Source organism: Budorcas taxicolor, chromosome 23 (assembly GCF_023091745.1).
Source record: "Budorcas taxicolor isolate Tak-1 chromosome 23, Takin1.1, whole genome shotgun sequence".
Taxonomy (NCBI): Eukaryota; Metazoa; Chordata; class Mammalia; order Artiodactyla; family Bovidae; genus Budorcas; species Budorcas taxicolor.
The window spans coordinates 24,015,496-24,035,207 of record NC_068932.1 but is presented as its reverse complement, the minus strand read 5'-3'; the positions used below and the strand labels follow the sequence as shown (position 1 = coordinate 24,035,207).

General features: G+C 44.5%; 1 protein-coding gene across 5 annotated transcripts in view; it reads left to right on the top strand.

Moving 5' to 3' along the window:
* STN1 (STN1 subunit of CST complex) overlaps positions 1-18,425 on the top strand; it is a 36,939-nt gene extending 18,514 nt beyond the window's left edge. For 3 of the 5 annotated variants that reach the window (XM_052660929.1, XM_052660925.1, XM_052660927.1), the window contains 4 exons: positions 1,101-1,275; positions 6,821-6,943; positions 9,432-9,504; positions 17,472-18,425. In XM_052660929.1, the coding sequence (XP_052516889.1) occupies positions 1,101-1,275; positions 6,821-6,943; positions 9,432-9,504; positions 17,472-17,629 (529 nt within the window). In that variant the 3' untranslated portion in view covers positions 17,630-18,425. The remainder of the gene's footprint in view (positions 1-1,100; positions 1,276-6,820; positions 6,944-9,431; positions 9,505-17,471) is intronic. The other 2 variants (XM_052660928.1, XM_052660930.1) reach the window with 2 other exon arrangements.
* The last annotated feature ends 1,287 nt before the right edge of the window (positions 18,426-19,712 follow it).

The following is a 19,712-nucleotide window of genomic DNA, read 5'->3' as shown; positions in this document are numbered from 1 at the left end:
TGGTGGGAAGGAAAATACATGTGTGATTGGAATCTCTGAAGGAGTGGAGGGGGGAGCAGAGAAAAAATATTTGAAAAATTCGTGGATGAAAATTTCCCAAGTCTGATAAGAACTGAACACTCACAGATGATCTAAGAAAGTCCATGAACCCCAAGAAATCTGAAGAAAACTGCACCAAGGCTCACTGTGATCAAGGAAACAATACCTCAGCCAGAGAGGAGTTTATTCTCTTTGAGAGAGGGAAAAATAATCAGGAGGAGTAAGAATATATGTGTGTTTGTAACTGTATGCCTCAAAGAACTCAGAGAAGACAGAAATAGCCATAGTGGCTGCTGGGGGTGGGTGGATGGGGGCTGGGAGGAGGGTGGAAAGGAGACTTTTTACCATGTATCCTTTAATCTTATAGACATACTTACAGATTGCATATTCTAAAAACTTACTTTAAAAAATCCCCAAACTAGAGACCTGTGTAAACAGTGGAAGTTCTCGATTTTCCTGTCTCCCGCCTCAGTACCATTCCCCAGAGGTTACCACGGTGCAAGGTCGCAGCGTGTATCCTGTTAGACTTGTTTGTTCTCTGCACACACAAGCATGCGTATCCACCTGCATATGTTGTGGGTTGTCATTTGCTTCTTGACAAAAATGGCACTGTCCTTCACATACTGTTCTTCAGCTTGATTTTTTTTTTCTTAAATCACAAATATCAGTTCCCATAGTTCTGCCTCATACTTTTAAATAACCTTGCAGTGTTCACTGCGTGCGTTGCCCCTTATGTGAAAAACACACATCCTTATGACACATCACTTGCTAGCCGTTTGTGCGTGCGTGCTCAGTCACATCCGACTCTTTGCAAACCTCTGGACTGTAGCTCGCCAGGCTCCCCTGTCCATGGGATTTCCTAGGCAAGAATACTGGAGTGGGTTGCCATTTCCTTCTCCAGGGGATCTTCCCAACCCAGGGATCAAACCCACATCTGCGTTGGCAGGTGGATTCTTTACCACTGAGCCACTTGGGGATCCCGTTTCAGGTTCATGCACGTTCAAAAGGAACAAACGTAATATTAACAGTTTTCTGCAAGTCTTGTTCAAACTTTCCCCCAGCAGCAATCCTGGCACCCTGGACCTTGACAGTCTCACATGTCTGCTGAGTGAAAAGGCCAAAGAGTTCCTTGTGGAGAACAGAGTGCAAACCTTTTACCAGCAGGAATTGGAAACTGTGGAGTCCCTTCTGTCCCTTGCCAACCAGCCTGTGATTCACAGCGCCTGCTCTGGGCAAGTAAGTGCGACATGCCTACATGAGAAATCAAGGCCCCTGCCCCAGATCTGCAGTTGGAGAGTATGGGTAGACGTGACTGTGGCATTAAGACTCACAGGGTGTACTCAGAGTGTGGAGGTTATGTTGATTCTGTTCTGGAAAGGTCACTGACCACTGAGAATTTGAAAGGAGAATGGACGTGCCCTTTTCCCCTCCTTAATCTCATGAAGCTTAATCTTTGGGTAGAAAAAAAAAAACAGTCTAAGGTTCATAGTACTTCATATTCACTGAGATAGACATTTAATTTCAGCAAGAGCCAAAGAAGGGGGAAACAGATGACAAGAACTGATTATTCTTGCAAAATTATTTTTTGAACAGCAAGATGATTCTTGAACTTCAACCAAGGTTTTTAATGACTTGCTCTCTCTTCTCCATAATAAGGTTAACTTGTCCTGTGTCAGGAGTTTGAATAAAGAACAAGTTGTATTCAGTCTGGTTTATAAACAAAAATTTTAAGAAATACTCAAATAATTTTTTATTTGTCCTAGAAATAGCAATCCCTATTTTTTCACCCACAGTGTTATAGGGTGAACTTAAGTTGTTTGGTCTTTACTTATTGGCCTGGAATTAAAAATTATCTGAGACTTTGCTTTTAGGCTTTCCCTTTCAGCACAGCTCCTCAGTTTTTTCGTTGTTGTAACATGACTTGTATTTGTTTGTTCCACCGGGAATGATCTCTGCTTGAATGTCACCTTCTTGCCCTCCCTGACCTGCTCCTCTAATAGTCATCAGCTTCCTCACCGTGTTATGACCCTGTTTCCACATCTCTTGATAACACTGGTATTTATTTGTTTGGCTGCCTATTCCTCCACCAGAATTTAAGTTCTCTAAGAGCAGAGGCTTTGTCTTGTCTCTTTCTTTGCTGTCTAGAACAGGGCCTGGAACAGAGCTGGCGTAAAGTATGTTCTCCACAGTTATTTGTTGATAGAAAGAATGAATGGTTTTAAAAATTCAGGTAGCTCAGGAATTAATCCCCTGGCAGTCCAGTGGTTAGAACTCGGAGCTTTTTCTGCCGAGTGCCCGGGTTCAATCCCTAGTTGGGAAGCCAAGATCCCACAAGCCTCGCTGCATAGCCAAAAAATAAAAGGAAACAAGCAACAAAAATTAAATAAAATAGAAAATAAAAATTCAAATAGTCCCTGAAAGTATCTAGTTTTCTCCTCCTCCCTCCTCCTCCCCTTTCTCTAGAGACAAGTGCTGTTACTAGGCTCATGAATATCCTTCTGCAGATAATCTGCACATATAAACTAGAAGTAGTTGTAACCTTTCTTTTACACAAATGGTGTCCTACCAAACACTGTATCTGCGTAGCTTTTCATTGTGTGTGTGTCCTGTAGGTCCTTTCCCCAACCATGTGAACATATTTGCCAGTCCATAATGATCTTTTACTATGTGTACCGTAGTTTCTTAAGGGGTCTGGTCATTCCTGGACTGTTCAGAGTTTTCTAGTCTTTTGTCGTTGGCAGCAGGGCTGGCGTGATAACCCTTGCGAGGTAATATGATTATTCTTCACCATTCCGACGGAGGGCTTCCCTGGTGGCTCAGTGGTAAAGAATCCGCCTGCCAATGCAGGAGATGTGGGTTCAGTCCCTGGGTCCAGAGGATCTCCTGGAGGAGGAGATGGCAACCCACTCCAGTCTTCTTGCCTGGGAAATCCCATGCACAGAGAAGCCTGGCAGGCTGCAGTCCACGGGGTCGCAAAGAGTCAGACACGGCTAAGCGACTAGACAACAACAACAGCATTCTGGTGGAACAGATACCAGGTCCCCATCCCCACCTTCTGAGTGCGACCACTGCTGCTCAGTTTCGTTCGTGAACCTAATTATCTCTCCTGGCACCAGGCCGCATGCCCAGTGACCCGTAGTTTCATACACGGAGGTGAGGGATACCGTTTCAGGAAACACCGAGGTGGGGTGGGTCAGGACTGGCCGCTTTGTTCTGCACCACTTCTGCACAGGGCTAGCTCCCCAGCTGTCCACTGACAGCACAAGTGACCTTCCTCCCGCTTAATCATTTAGAGGAGGCTCAGTGCCAACTTGGCCTCCGAGGACTTCTGAGCACTCTCTTGGCATGTTTAGAAGGAAACTTTGAAGCTTAGCAAAGACTGCATTCTCCCTGTGAGCCAGCTCTTCTGCGAGAATTCAGTAGGGAGAACTGAGGACTAGAAAGCCCCTCCATTCAGAACATTCCAGAGGGGACTTTTGGCATGATTATCTTTTTGTGAATGTTCAGAGCAGAAGTCCGTGCCTGCCCGGTGCTGTATGTTCAGACAGCAGTGAATACGGCGCTATGTCTGTTTTGTCTCTGGAAGCTATTTTTCCATCAATCATGAATTATTCTCTCAGGTGGCTCTGGTTGGGGAGGTCAGTGTCGTGACATTGAATTCTGTTTACTAGAGCCTGGGAGACCTAAGACACTTCACAATGATCGTGGAACCCTAGACCCTTTGGCACTTTCTGTAGTCATACAGATGAAAGCTTGAGAACAACAGAAAATCGTTGTGATCGTGTGAAACGTGAGAAGGTGGGAAGAGTGGGTTTGAATGTTTTCCTCCTTTCTTTTTTTTCCATGGTGGCCCATCTTAGCACATCCAGAAACACGATAAGCCAACTTGCAAAACCATTGTTTCTTTGACAGCTGGATAAATGTTGAGTTTGTTTGGGAATGAAGACTATATATATACTTCAGAGATCCACCCAGTTCCTGACCCGCCACAAGGAGAGGCCTGCGGAGGCTCAGCCCGTTCAGCCAGTCACTGTTTTTGTTTCTGAGCAGTTTCGATTTCCTGAATGGGATGAGTCTGTCACTGCTCTTTAGAAAAAGACAAGAAAGATACACCTCTCAGGCCAGGGAAACCTCCTAGCTACAAGGGCCACTGGGGTTTTATCCTCAGGACCATGTCTTTACAACCAGCAGGGAATTACATCCCAAGGTCAGCTGAGGCAAATGTTTTTGGAAAGGAAGCTTCACACATTGTTGATATTTACAGAGAGCCTTTGCTGCTGGGCCCCTCTGGTTCACAGCCGAAACTGCTGTTACTCCCCCATGCCTCACACCCTCCCTGCCCGCTGCTCTGTCTCACTGAACTCGGGGAGGAGGAACCGGGCTTCCTGTATGGTCTGGGGATAATCAACAGTCATTTTCAATGACAGGAATAACCACGTAAAAGCATTTCTAGTCGGTTTCCAATTTACTCCTATATTGGTAAGAGGTGGAATAAACTCAGCCCTTAGGATCTTTCTATTAAAGATGAATCACCTTAGAATTATGAAGATAAAGTAGTTGTATAGAGTTGTGGTGGGGGAGCCTGTGTTGGGTTGATCATTGCTTTTCCTAAGTAAGAGCACTCATGTATGAAATTAGAAAAAGCTCTCCCCCAGCTCCCCCCGAATAAAAAGGCATGTGTCCGAGGATGGCTGGATGAGGTGTTTATTCTAAACATACCCAGGTAGCTTTTCTGCCTGTGGGAGTCATCAAGTATTTCTCAACCTTATTCTCCCTTCAGAGAATGGATGCTGTCATTACCTGAAATGCTTGTCAACTCTCAGACCCAGGTTCTAATGCCGGGGTTCCCTAGGCCTGTTCTGTTGAGGAAAAAAAACCTCGACTCTGAATATAATCAAGAAAGTTAGACTCTGCTCTTCAGTCCAGGAGAGCATGTTTCTGAAACGTCGCCAAGATCTATTAAATTCAAATTATGTTGTCTGGGAGGCCTCTCCTAGGAAGCAAAGGTTTCTTTCAGGATGAAATTGTCAATACTGGAGGCCATGTTGGGGTGCATTTTCTCTACCTGTCACTTTGAAGGAACATCATAGAAAATCTGAGGTACACTTTCTGTTTCAGCATCTGTGGGTGCTGTCCCATTAGAGAGGCAGGACTTTGCCTTCGCTTTGCCATGTTTTTCTTTTTTTAGGCTCTCTGAACTTTTTAATATGTTTACAGATTTCTCTCACATTAAAAATGGATCTGGGGGCTTCCCTGGTGGTCCAGTGGTTAAGACTTTGCCTTCCAGTGTAGAGGGTGTAGGTTTGATCCCTGATCGAGGAGCCAGGATCCCACATACCTCATGGCCAAAAAGCCAAAAATGTAACATTGTAACAAATTCAATAGGCTTTTAAAAAATGGTCACATCTTAAAAAAAAAAATGGGTATGTACCTTGAAGGACAGGTATTACTCACCACTTCCTTTGTTTTAGGGAGGAACTGAAAATCCCTAGTGGAATAGTTAGAAAGCTACTTCCTATCTCTACAGGGTATTTCTTTCCACTGGTGGCACATATATCTTTTTGGTCACCCACTGTGTGTCAGGGAGCAGGTGGCCGAGATGAAGCACAGAGTCCCCAATTCAAGAAGCCCGCAATCTGATTAACCATGGTGGGACATGCTGGAAAACGTGGCTTCCTTGAAATAAGAAGTAGGATGAGCTGGTAACCTCTGTAGGCACACTTAGAGAAGGGAAGGGATACCGAAGTTGAAGAGAGACCAACCTAATATTAGCCTCGTGCCTCTCTTGCTTCCCCTAGGACCCTGTCTGCCTTCAGCCCATGGACCCTCCCCTTTGATAGGTCTCTGCACAGCTGTTTGCCTTCACTATCCTCTATTTAAAATAAGGAGTCTATTTAATACTCTCTATGTGTTGGAATCCCTAACCTATTTCAATGTGTATTAAATTCTTTGATGTCCTTAGGAAGAAGTTGTATTATTGTTGTTCATTCACTAAGTTGTGTCCATCTCATTGTGACCCCATGAACTGCAGCACACCAGGCTTCCCTGTCCTTAACCGTCTCCTGGAGTTTGTTCAGACTATTGTCTATTGAGTCCGTGATGCCATCCAGCCATCACACCCTCTGTCGTCCCCTTCTACTCTTGCCCTCTATCTTTGCCAGCATCAGGGTCTTTTCCAATGAGTCGGCTGTTTGTATAAGTTGGCCAAAGTATTGGAGCTTCATCTTCAGCATCAGTCCTTCCAATGAATATTCAGGGTTGATTTCCCTTGTATGTGTATAATATATATACATATATGTATATATGAAAATCTTTCATTTTTTTATGCAGATCCATAGATTCTATACATATTGACTCACTTTTTAATTAAAATTGTGGCCATATGTAAATTTGATTTTTTACAAATTTTAATATTGTAAGTTATAAAATTTAATATTGGCCATATTAAAATTGATAAAACAGTTTTAATCAAAGAAGTGAGCCAATGTGTATAGAATCTTTTGTTCTGTATAAAAAAAGATTTTCATCTTGATTTTTCCATTTCCTATCATTGAGTTAAGTTAAACAAAAAACTAAGGGGTAGAACAGTTATCAAGTGTGATTCTGCCAGAGCAGACTTCCCAGCCCTCATTAAATACTGTCCTGCTAGGCCCTTGCATACCTGAATCTTTCTGACTCTACCATAAAAAGCCTGTTGGGTGAATTTATAACCAGCTGGTCTAGGGAGTTGCCCTCAAGTGCTATAAGATGGGACTTAACTTCTTTTTTTTCCTTCCTACAGATGGGTTTTAAGAATGACACCACTTCCAGAGCAATTCACAGTATATTTAGGAATGCTGTAAAGCTGCTGCAGGAAAAAGGGCTCGTTTTCCAGAAAGATGGTGGTTTTGATAACCTATTCTATGTAAGAGACTTGCGGTGTAACTTCTTTTCCCTTAGCTTCCATTTGCAAATATATGTATTACTTAGGAATACTTATTTGCTGTTTTTAAAAGTCAGTCATTAAGGAGGTACCTAAGGAGTGGAAACTGGCCTTTATCTTTCCTCTGGTATCATTTTTGGCAGTACCTTCTTCTGCACACTTATAAATATATGCCCCTGTCATTAAAAAAAAGTAATCATCCTCTAAATCAGGATTTCTCAACTTCAGTTGTTTGGGCCAGTTGACTCTTTGTTGTGGGGGCTGTCCTTTGTATTGTAGGGTGTTTGGCAGTGTCCTTGGTCTTCACTCGCTTGAGAGCAATAGCTGCACGCCCAGTTGTGGCAACCTTAATGTCCCCAGACATTGCCAAGTATCCCTTGGTACAGTGCAGAACCACTGCTCTAAATAACAGTCTGTACTTTTTTGGATACCAGAACAGCACGGCACCGGCCTCTTTCCATGTGAGTCCTTGGATGTCCACCTCATTCTTTTTGACATCTGTATGGTAGTCTGTATTATGGGGACTTGCCATCAATTATTTAACCACTTCTCGCTGATGGACTTTTATGTTGTTTCCATCCTTTGTTCTCAAGTACACTGCTGCTGTGTCTGTCTTTTTGTGGACTTATGTAAGTATTTCTGTGAGATTGACTCTTAAAAGAGGAATGGTTGGAGCAGAGGGCATGTACCTTTAAGGTTTGGGTCAATACAATCTGCTTGGCTCCACCAAAGGTGGTAACAATTACCATTCCCGCCAGGGATACAAGTGCTTGCCTGCCTCAGTGAAGGAAAGTTGCTCAGTCGTGTCTGACTGTTTGCGACTCCATGGACTGTAGCCTGCAAGGCTCCTCTGTCCATGGGATTTTCTAGGCAAGAACACTGGAGTGGGTTGCCATTTCCTTCAGACTTAGAGTTAAAATTCACCTCCCACTGCCTGACTTTCATCCTGGAGGAACAAAGCTGGCAGTGATATCCATGTCCACGTCAGTAGCATAGATGTGAATGAGCAGCACGTGATTCTTCTGAAGACAGAGCAAAACCCTGAGGACACCCAGGAGCCTCACTCTCTACAGCGTGATTCCTGAGGGGAAGCCTTCCTTAACAGGACATTTTCTTGATGTTGACTTACTCTAGCGAGTCCCCTGTTTTAGAAAGGTTTTAAAATTAAGATAGGTTTTAAATGCTATTTCAGTAACTTCTGGACAGGGTATTGCGTTCTGCATGAGAGGGGGCGGGCGGCGGTGGGGGGCAGGGAAGCTGACTGCCCCCTGTGGGGCAGCTCACGCTAACAGCCCCCACCCCCACCCCCACTGTTGCATTCTCCCATGAGGCTCTGCGTGGCCTCCTGGGTTGGTAGGAAGCAGCTCTTCCTGAGGAACAGCAGACGTGGGCAGCCATCCAGCACTGAGGTGTGGCAGGGCTGGGGCACTTCCTCCTGTGAATCAGTCTGAGCTGGAGTGAGGTGATCCAGCTATAATAGCCATCTTTTCCTCAGCAGAACCACCCCACTTTGGTGACTTCACTCCCTGCCCCCACCTCAACCCTGGCCCTAGGTTTCTGTTTTCCTGAGGGCATCACCTCAGGGGCATCGTTGTCCTCTGTCTGTCTAGTGCTTTCCAGCTTTCAGCAGCTCTCCCACATTGCCTTAATCTTCCCAGCAACCCCATGAGTCCACAGACGGGTCCCTGTCAGTATCGCTGTCTTAAATCTGGTTATTCCATGTCTCATCGGCCCAGGGTGCATTCCTGACGTATGTGTTTGTCCACTTCTTTCTTTTTTTTCTTCCATTTTTCTTTTTTTTTTCTCTCTCTTTTTCTTCCTCTTTTCCTTTCTTTATTCCTTTCTCTCTCTCTCTTTTTTTTGTCATTAGATTTACTACTGAATGTGATGGTGAAGCCCATTTGGTGGCTGTTTCCCTGTTACCTGAGCTAGCTGAGAAAGGAACCCAGGTTATATTTGCCTTTGAGAACAGACAGTGTTTCCGTTTATAGGCTAGACTTACTCTCTCCCTAGCTTTTCCTCAGATTTATTTCTTTTGTTTTTCCCTATGGTTGGGTGAAGGAACGTGAAACCCAAGAAGAAACACAAGAGGGAAGAGTCCTGGGATTTGATCACTGTGCCTCCCTCAAAAATACAACAAATAAGAGAAATTTTATGAATGTGTTATAAATATTTAAGAAGAAAGTTGCTCCTCAAAAGCAGAGGATTCCAGATTTTCTTTCTATCCTGGCCCCAGTGAACCACCGCCCATGGGAATATGTCTGTGGGTCACACACAGAGCAGTAAGCTGCTTGGGGATGGAACTGATGTGACAACAGGCCTGATTTCGAAAACCACACTCATTGGTGGCAAATGGATGATGATTGTTATGAAATCTTTAGGAGCTACCCTAAATACTAATTTGGGAGGGTAGGTGACACAGCCTCTCTGTCACTTAACCTTTCTCTCCAAACTCTCTTTTCCTGTTTAGGTAACGAGAGAAGACAAAGAATTGCACAGAAAGATCCACCGGATCATTCAAGAAGAATGCCAGAAACCAAATCGTAAGTGGTGTAATATCCATATATCCCAGTGTCTTGGAAGGGGAAATGTTCCCTCCTGGAGAGCACTGGACAGAGGGTTAGGAAACCTAGGGCTTTTCCCAGTAACAGCTTAGAGGCATGACTGGTTCAGACACCTGCCTTCTCGGAAGCTCAGGTTTCTCCTGGCTCAAGTCAGTGTTAGCCTCGCACGATTGTTCTGACCTGGGCCACATCTAAGAGTCAACCTTGGAGCTTTTATGAACATACCACGCTCAGGTCCCAGCCCCAGGGACTCTGATTCACTCGGTGGGGCTAGACAGTAAACTCCTCAGGTGATTCTGATACAGCGAGGTAAGTCGTCAGGCTCAGAGTTTTTGACGTCTTTCTGGTTTTGTAGTCTCTTGTATGCATGCTGAGTTGGTTCAGTTGTGTCCAACTCTTTGCGACCCTATGGACCGTAGCCTGCCAAACTCCTCTGTTCATGGGCTTCTCCAGGCAAGAATACTGGAGTGGGTTGCCATGCCCTCCTCCAGGGGATCTTCCCAGCCCGGGGATTGAACCCACATCTCTTAAGTCTCCTGCATTGGCAGGTGGGTTCTTTACCACCACCACCACCAAATTTGTGTTATTCCTTGTTCTACTCTGATTTCTTGTCTCTAAACCCAAAGCTGATATTTTCCTCTCTTCTACTGTCAAGCCCTTCAGTGTTGGGAGGAGTGGTTCTAGACATTACAGTTTATGAAGAGCATAATTCAGTCATCTAGAAGCCTGATTAAAAAGAGAAATGGTGTAGAGAAAGAGTTGGGTTTAGTGGAGTTAGGTCAGCCCCTAGTGGTTAGAAACTCAAATTGTAGATAGTCTGAGAACAGACTTTGCCATTTTCACACTAGTTAGAAATAAAGCATTTGTCTTATCTTTAAATCTTGTGTAAACTGACCACTCTTAAAGGTGACTTTTCACAGTCTACCTTTTGTAAACATATGCTAAGAACAAATGTCGGCATATGTCAACAAATGACGCCAGAAGAAGAGTAGAAAGGCTGGTTAAGGAGCACAGGTAGGCCTCTTCCCCCTGCTTGCTTTCTTTCCAGAGAGGTCCACCTCCTGTCCTTAAAGCCACATGTGCCTGAGACCTGAATCTTTTCCAGGCTGAGTCAGTGGGTGGAGCAGGACCAGGTCTCCAGCCCTGGTGGTGATGGTATGCAGCCCTGTTTAGCCTTTGAGGACCCATGAGGTCACCTCCCAGAGTGGTGTGATAACAGCTCTTAAAATAAACTGAAAGCAATCTATTATTTGATGCAAGGTTTCTTAACTATTGTTCGCTTCATTCAGAACAAGAAGGAAAAGTATCCTTTAGTTGCATTGAGGGGAACCTGCCTGTCCACAACTGAGGAGCTTTTTAGAGCAATGAAATGCACGATTCTTCCACCAAGAAGGGATGAGAGGGGAGGCTGCTTCCCAGGTGACATGCCTGCACTCATGCTAGTCCCAAGCCATCTGGCCAGATTCTTATTTTGATGTATATTAGGAACAGGGTGGATAAAGGATTAGTAATCCTAGGGCCTGGTGAAGCAAATGAAAGCAATTCACACTACCTTTCTTAGGAGAATCAAATAGCCTGGGTGACCTGAGGGTCTATAAAATGGCAGATTTTATATCCACTTCTAATCCACAGGCCAGGTCCTGCTTTGGTGAGTATGTCTGTCAAGGCTCTGCTAGTCAGTCTATAAAAGGGAGCCTCTAAAAATGATAAGCCAGTTCCCTGAAACTAGTGAATTCCCAGGACACGAATTCTGGAGCATGGATAACAGGATGCCAACAAAAATATCATGTAGGGACTTAGAGTCTGTTGCAGCCACCCCTTTTCATAAGAAATACCTATGACATTAAAAAGTTATTCAGAATATTATATGCATAGGGTGAAAAGTAAAAAAGTACAAAAACACACAGAGAAAAGTCAGACTTCCTCCCAGCACCAAGCCACAGGCTCTGTGTTTCCCTTTCCAAGGTAGTAGATGTCATTGGTTTCTGGTGTATCCTAGAGATGTCATATGCATTTATAAAACACATTTGTGTAGTTTATCCTTCCTAAAATGCCTAAATGAAGCTTAGCATATAATACTCAATGTTCTATACATTGTATTTTAAATCTAGAGGTCGTTCTAGAGGTCATTCAGCAACAGTATGTGTATTAAGTACCTGTCTTTTTAATAGCTGTCTTTATATTTCACTATATGTATTGATAGCTTCCCTAGTGGCTCAGAGGGTAAAGCGTTTGCCTGCAATGCAGGTAGACCTGGGTTCGATCCCTGGGTCAGGAAGATCCTCTGGAGAAGGAAATGGCAACCCACTCCAGTACCTTTGCCTGGAAAATCCCATGGACGGAGGAGCTGGTAGGCTACAGTCCATGGGTTTGCAAAGAGTCGGACACAACTGAGCAACTTCACTTTCACTTTCATATGTATTGACAGGTATTTGACCATTTATTTAATCATGGCTGTGAGAGTTGGATCATAAAGAAGGCTGAATGCCAAGGAATTGATGCTTTTGAACTCTGGTGTTGGAGAAGACTCTTGAGAGTCCCTGGGACTGCAAGGAGTTCAAACCAGTCAATCCTAAAGGAAATCAGCCCTGAATATTCATTAGAAGGACTGATGCTAAAACTGAAGCTCCAATATTTTGGCCACCTGAAGTGAAGAGCCACCTCATTAGAAAAGGCCTTGATACTAGGAAATATTGAAGGCAGGAGGAGAAGGGGATGACAGAGGACGAGATAGTTGGATGGCATCACTGCCTCAATGGACATGAGTGAGCTCCAGGAGATGGTGAAGGACAGGGAAGCCTGGCGTATTGCAGTCCATGGGGTCGCAAAGAGTTGGACATAACTGAGCAACTCAACTACAACAACTGAACCTTTAGTTCATTCCTAACCTTTCAAACAAAACACAGAATTGAGTTTTCCATGACAGGATCATGGGTTTAGTTGCTCAGTCGTGTCCGACTCTTTGTGACCCATGAATTGCAGCACAGCAGGCCTCCCTGTCCATCACAAACTCCCAGAGTTTACCCAAACTCATGTCCATTGAGTCGGTGATGACATCCAGCCATCTCATCCTCTGTCGTCCCCTTCTCCTCCTGCCCCCAATCCCTCCTAGCATCAGGGTCTTTTCCAATGAGTCAACTCTTCTCATGAGGTGGCCAAAGTATTGGAGTTTCAGCTTCAGCATCAGTCCTTCCAATGAACATCCAGGACTGATCTCCTTTAGGATGGACTGGCTGGATCTCCTTGCAGTCCAAGGGACTCTCAAGTCTTCTCCAACACCACAGTTCAAAAGCATCAATGATTGGTAGGAGAACTTAAAATCTTTAGAGTCACTTATGAGGTCGCAAAGAGTCAGACATGACTGAGCGACTGAGCTGAACTGATGAGCATTTTAGCAAAGGGTAAACCTACAATAATGACAGGATCATAAACACAGGCCAGTTTTAAGTCCCTAAAGCACTGGTACTAGGCTTGTCTAAAGATGGGCCGTGTGGCATAGCTGTAAAGAGCGAGCTGTTGGAGCCACCTTACCTGGGTTTGAATCCCGGTTCTGCCACTTTGAATATGTGGCCTTGGGTAAGTCTGTGGCTCAGTTTCTTTACATGCAAAACAGATAATAATGGTACCTACATTGTGGCTTGTTATAAGGATGAAATAAACCGGTGTTTTATAAAACTCAGGAAGCTGGAAGAGTGAGAAACACCAAAAACCCCTCCCTCCGCTCACACAGCAGTCCCACCTGTCTGCTATAGCTATTTTGGAGCCTAGAGTATCTATGAAGGCTGGCAACTTCCAGAGGAAGGTTTGGACAGTAATTAGGCTTGCTCCCAGTCAAGAGTCAAATCTTAGTAGCGGCTGCCCATCCCATACCTCCAACTACATAGCAGGCAGCTGTGCATGTGTTTCTGGATCTAGGGTGGGCAGAAAGGGCCCAGTCCTCCGTGTGTCAGGGGTCTGTGCTCTGGTCACGCATTACTGCTTCTGATCACAGAGTTGTGGACAGAGAGGTGGGGAGCCGTTGTTGCACCTCCTCCCATTGCTGTGCCTGCCTCACCCAACAGCTGAGGTGACTTCCAAGGGATTTTTAAAAAGACTGACACCCTTCTTTTTAAAAACCCTTCACTTCTTTTTTTTGCCCCTTTTGGAGCCAGAAAAGAAAGACTTAAGACATTCAAAATCAACTGCATATATGCGGAAAATTAGAAAGTGACCTTACATACCCAGGAAAAGGCACAGACTCAGAAATAGACCTGAGAAGACCTTAGGTTTCCATCTCAGGCTATTCTTGGCTCAGAGACGGCCTACAACAACTGAAAAAAATTAGAAACAATAACAAAAAAACAGCTACCACCAGGAAAGGGGAGGAATCTAATCTCCAAAATTACCACATTATTAGATTCAAGTGTCCAGTTTTCAACTAAAAGCGAAAGATATACAAAGAGACAGGAAACTATGACCCATTCAAAGGAAGGGGGAAAAAAGCAACAGAAACTATCCCTGAAAAAGACCTGATGGCTTATCTATTGCACAGAGGCTTTAAAACAACTGTCTTAAAGATGCTCATGAAAATCATGGGTGAATACAATGGAAAATATTGATTAAGAGAAAAACTAAAAAGAAATTCTGACAAGGACAGGAACTGAAATGCAACATTTACTAGTGATTCAAAGGCAGATTTGAACAGGAAGAAGAATCAACAGGGCTCTGGAAAAAAAAATGAACAGAACCTAAGGGACCCGTGGGACATCATCAAATGGACCAACGTATGTGTTATGGGAGTCTCAGAAGAAGAGAGCGGGGGCAGGTATACTAATGTCAGACAAAATAGCCTTTAAATCAAAATGGTACAAGAAACACAGAAGGATATTATATATTAATAAAAGGCTCGATAAGAAGACATAGCGATTTTAAATGTTGTGTGTCTAGTGACAGACCATCGGAATATTATATGAAGCAAAAACTGACAGAATTGAAAGGAGAAATAAATAGTTCTACAATAATAGTTGGAGATTTCAGTACTCCACTCTCAATAGTGGATAGAAAAACTGGATAAGGAAGCAGAGGACTTAAATAAGACCATAAGTCAGCCAGATCTAACCTGTGCACACAGAAGACCACCTAACAACCACATGCATGTTCTTCTCATGCATACGTGGGACCTTCTCCAGGATAGAACATGTTAGACCATCGGTAATTCTCAACAGATTTTAAAAGATAGATATCATACAAAGTATCTTCTCTCTGACCAGTATCTTTTGAAGTTAGAAGACAATAACAGAAGTAAAGCTGAAAAATTTACAAATTTGTGAGAATTAAATAACATACTCTTAACCAGTTGACCAAAGAAGAAATTAGAAAATACTTAGAGATGAATGAAAACTAAAACACAGCATACCAAAACTTATGGGACACAGCAAAAGCCGGGTATAAAGGGGAACTTTATAGCTAAGAACACTTACATAGGTTTACAATTTAAGGAACTAAAAAAGAAGAACAAAGTAGCTCAAAGCTAATAGAAGGAAGGAAATAATAAAAATTAGAGCACAGATAAATGAAATAGAGAATAGAAAAACAATAGAGAAAATCAAGGAAACCAAAAATTGCTTCTTTGAAAAGATCATCAAAATTGCTAAACATTTAGCTGGGTGGACTGAAAAAAAAAGAGAAAAAACTCAGATTACTAAAATCAGAAATGAAAATGAGGACATCAATACTGATTGTACAGAAATAAAAAGGATTCTAAAAAAGTACTATAAACAATTGTATGCCAACAAATTGTATAACCAGATGAAATGGACAAATTCCTAGAAACACAGAGCCTCCCAAGACTAAATTATGAAAACATGGAAAATCTGAATAGATCTACAGTAAGGAGGTTGAATCAGTAGTAAATAATCTCCCAACAAAGAAAAGTTTGGACCTAATGGTTTCACCGGTGAATTGTAAACATTTAAAGAACTAATGCCAGTCCTTTTCCGCCTGTAACTGGAAGACCCCTCTATGAACAGCCTTGCTAGACAACCCTCAGACAGCAGAATGGCCTTTGTGAGGAAGTCCTTTAAGACCTCTGGGGCAGTCAGCACTGCTGAACATACATGCCTATACATCACCTTAAGCCCTGAGCCTGAGCACCCAGGTCTTATAAAAACTAAGATTCCAAGCTGAGCAGTGCTGGAATTGCCAGTGTTCCCTCTCTGCTGTGTGCAAACCCAGTTTTGCTTGGTGTCCTTCTCTACCCATCATCAACTCTTCCTCTTGGGAAAAGTTGAAGCTTCTTTAGAGCGCAGACTAGGTTTTGTGCATCTTCTTAGGTTATGAATATAACGATAAGTAAATTCTCCAAGGATGAAGCACCCACCGTGAGTCTCCTTTCATCAACACAAGCAGAGGTGAAGCAGGTGCTTTTCTTCCATTTTATCCGTGAGGTTGCGGGATGAGGAACTTGGACCACTTTGCCCCAGTCATAGAGCCAGCACTTGAATTCAAGTCCCTTGGACTCCAGAGTCTGCTCTCCATCTGCCCTCTGTGCCTGTTCCCGCTTGCTTAGTGCTGCACATGTATTAATAGTAGGTGTTCAGGAAATTTTGATTAAACAAATGTTGAAGAAACAGCCTGGAAATGTGGAGACCAGTGGAATTTCCCAACAGTAACCCCGGTTGGTAGGAATAATGAGTTGAGTAGCCACTAGAGGTCAGAATTAACAAGTCTTTGTCAGCCCACTACCTGTGATCGGCCCTGACCCTTACAGCTGGGAAGGACCTCAGAGGTGCCCCCACCTCCGGTCCCTCTCCCTATTGGTCAGAAAACCTGGCTTGAAGATGCAGTGACTTGCCCAAAGCCACAGCCATGTTTTGCCCATCACCACGACCCCTCCAGGACTTTCCTGGAGCCTAAGGCATTCTGTCATCTGAAAACAATGTTCAGTGACTGTGCAGTGCGCTAGTGGGCCAAGTGCTAGGCACATGTCAGTGAGAGGCCTGACTGTGCTGAAAACTGGGGAGGACTGGTTTCCAGGAGTGAGGTTTGACTTTGACTCAATGTTACAACTAAGTTTTATGTCATGACCCAGTAAATTATATCATTTGATTATACATTTTACCTCAACTATATATACACATATATAATTGAATATAAACTAATATTTAGCCTACCTTAATATTTATCCTACCTAAAATGCAATACATTCTGTAATCTCATATTCTGGTCTGCCTCTGTCTGTTTGGTAAGAAAAGAATGCTGATCACAACCCACTAAATTGATTTCATGATCCTCATGACTTCAGTATGAATACCACTATTGCAAAATGATTGATTTCTGTTAGGAAAGTGGTCAGTCACCCTGAACTGTCACAAATGGTCCCATTTGTTCTGGTAGAGGGAGAGAAGTTCCTTGAACACAGCCACCACAGACAGACTGTTTGGAAGCCTAGGCAGAGAGGAGTGAGAAGAGGCCAAAGGTCACCATTGCAGTCCCATGGTCCAGGATTTACGGAAGGAATAAGGAGACTGCTGCAGGCTGGCTCTGCTGTCGACCTCAGGAGGGCTCCCACCTGGGAAGCTAGGGGGTTAGCACTGAATATGTGCACCTGTACATGTGACTTCCCGAGAGAAAAAGATGATCAAGCACTACAACCCCACGGGGTTATGAGCATGCAGTTACCGATTGGGAATCCTGGGAGGCTGAAGGCCTGTGTCCCCGAGCAGCAGTCCCTGGCACACGCCTGAGCCTGATTTAGTTTGTTGTCCTCAGTAAGGTAGGCCAGTGCATCTCCTGCTTCAGTGTGCACAGAACCATCGGGGCGGGTGGGGAGGTCTTGTGAAGCTGCAGGTTCTGATTCAGGAAATATAGAGAAGGACTTCCATGTAGAGGAGAGGACAGCGGGGTGGGGGGAGAGAAGAGGGTCTGACGGGTGTGTCCAAGCTGCGCCAACTCCCTTTTTCCCACAGACGTGGAGAAGGGCTGCCACTTCCTGCACATCCTGGCCTGTGCCCGCCTGAGCCTCAGCCCAGGCCTGAGTGAACCCGTGCTGCAGCAGGTGCTGCAGCTGCTGGAGGACCAGAGTGACATCGTCAGCACCACGGAGAAATACTACACGGCATTCTGAGCAGAGGCCAGCAGGCAGCACAGGCAGAGCGGGGAGGACGAGGGGAACCAGTTGGCATTCACTCCCAAGCTCTGGTTTTAACGTCGTGCCCAGGCCTGTAGGTCTGGGGGCAATTATCTCATAACAAACTATGAAATCTGGTGATTTGAGGAATGGGAATTTGGCATAAATTCTGGAGGCTGCCTTCTACCTGCCGTCAGTTCCGTCATTCAGTTGTGTCCAACTCTCTGGACTGCAGCACGCCAGGCTTCCCTGTCCATCCAACTCCCAGAGCTTGCTCAAACTCCTGTCCATCGAGTCAGTAATACCATTCACCCATCTCATGCTCTGTCGTGCCCTTCTCCTCCTGCCTTCAATCTTTCCCTGCATCAGGGTCTTTTCTAATGAATCAGCTCTTCACATCTACCTGCTGTATCCTGGGATAAAATGACTTAGCCACAACATGCAAGAAAACCCTCCTCATTGGACTCTAGGCTGGACCGAGCATCACTCACAGAGCAGAAAAGGAAGAAACTGCTGGTGGCTGGCCTGGTTGGAGGTTCTGCCAAGGGGCCTTCCATGGTAAAGGCCCCTGGACGCGGAAACAGAAGAGCGTACAGATCACCAGCTCAGACGCTTTTGAAAACTTTGGACTATCAGGTACTTTCTTGGCATCTCTTGGTGGTTAAGACCCTGGTGTAGGGGACTAGGTCTCCCTGGATGAGTGTTGCTGACCTGTAATTTCTGTGGGTCAAACCCCAGCAGTGGGTCCAATCTTGGGTTGAACTGTTTATAGTGATGGGAATAAAACAGGGTCTAAGGCATGGCTCTGTATTTGTTATTTTACTTTTTTCCCTTCTGAATCACAGGGCGTTTCAGTACATGTCCCTGTGCTTGAGGACACTGTGACTAAATTCAACACATCATCTCTTAATATTCTGAAGTTCTCCGAGGCTGCCGGCCAATTACCTGGCAGTGATAGATGTTATTTTCAAGGTTACCACTGAACATGCAGGATGCCCTGACACCTTCCAAACACTCGGGATGTGCCCAGACAGGTGACGGGGTCATGCTTTTGCTGGGAAAGACAGGTAAAGGGAAGAAATCTGGCATACGGCATAGTCTTGTTCTAACAGCTCGATGACAAATCCAGCCTGCGAAAAGCAAGTGCAGGGAAAGATTTGGAGTTAATTACAGTCATTTCACAAAAGCACATCTGCCTTTGGCTGCATCCTTAGAATTTGACGTAATAAGCTTCTAGCAGCTCTCCTGGAGAGCCTGCAGGCCTGGTCTGTTGTTCTGCTCTGTGTGGAAACAGAGTGGTTTTACACTCAGAAGTCGCCTGTGGCTCCATGTGTGAGTCCTGGAGTGAGTCCCGACAGACGACTTCCTGTCTTGGACTTTCCTGACTTGACCCAAACCTCTGCCCGGTTTCTAGCAGTTATTACCCAGATAGGTGCCCTGTATTCAGAAGGGTTCCTGTAGAACAGGGTTTACCTGGAATGACACCCCAGTGATTCCTCCTTGAGGTCAGCAGCTGTTCCCTACTGAACACATCTTAGATTATTGGAGCTGCCAGGAAGGGGTCTTGAGTCGGAACATAAAAAGGACACATCCTTGCACACAACCACCCGGCTTCTAGGGGAGCTATAACCCCAAGGAGGTGATCACAGAAGATGGAGAGAATGAGTGTCCAGGGTGCCCACTGCTGTGTAAAACTGGGGTAAATATTCCTCTACAGGGAAGAATCAGTTATGGTGCATGTACACAATGAACTACTGTGCAGCCGTTAAGTTAATGGAGTAGACAAATACTGTTGCCATGGAGCAGTATCCCCAGGAGACTGAGTGGGAAGAAAATTGAGTTCCAAATCTATCTATATAATACCACTGACCTGCAACCCCCTGTGTGTCTGTATGTTTCTAAACAGAGTGTTTCTGCACATCCATCCATATAAATGTGGCGAGTATACGCATACATCCAGTTGCCCACTCCACTCCTAGGGTTCAGTCCCAGACCTCTTCCTGCTTAGCTTGTTCCCACGGGAATCTCAACCAGTCCCAAGGCTCAGACCATCTGTATGTTGACAAGCCCCAGTTTGCAT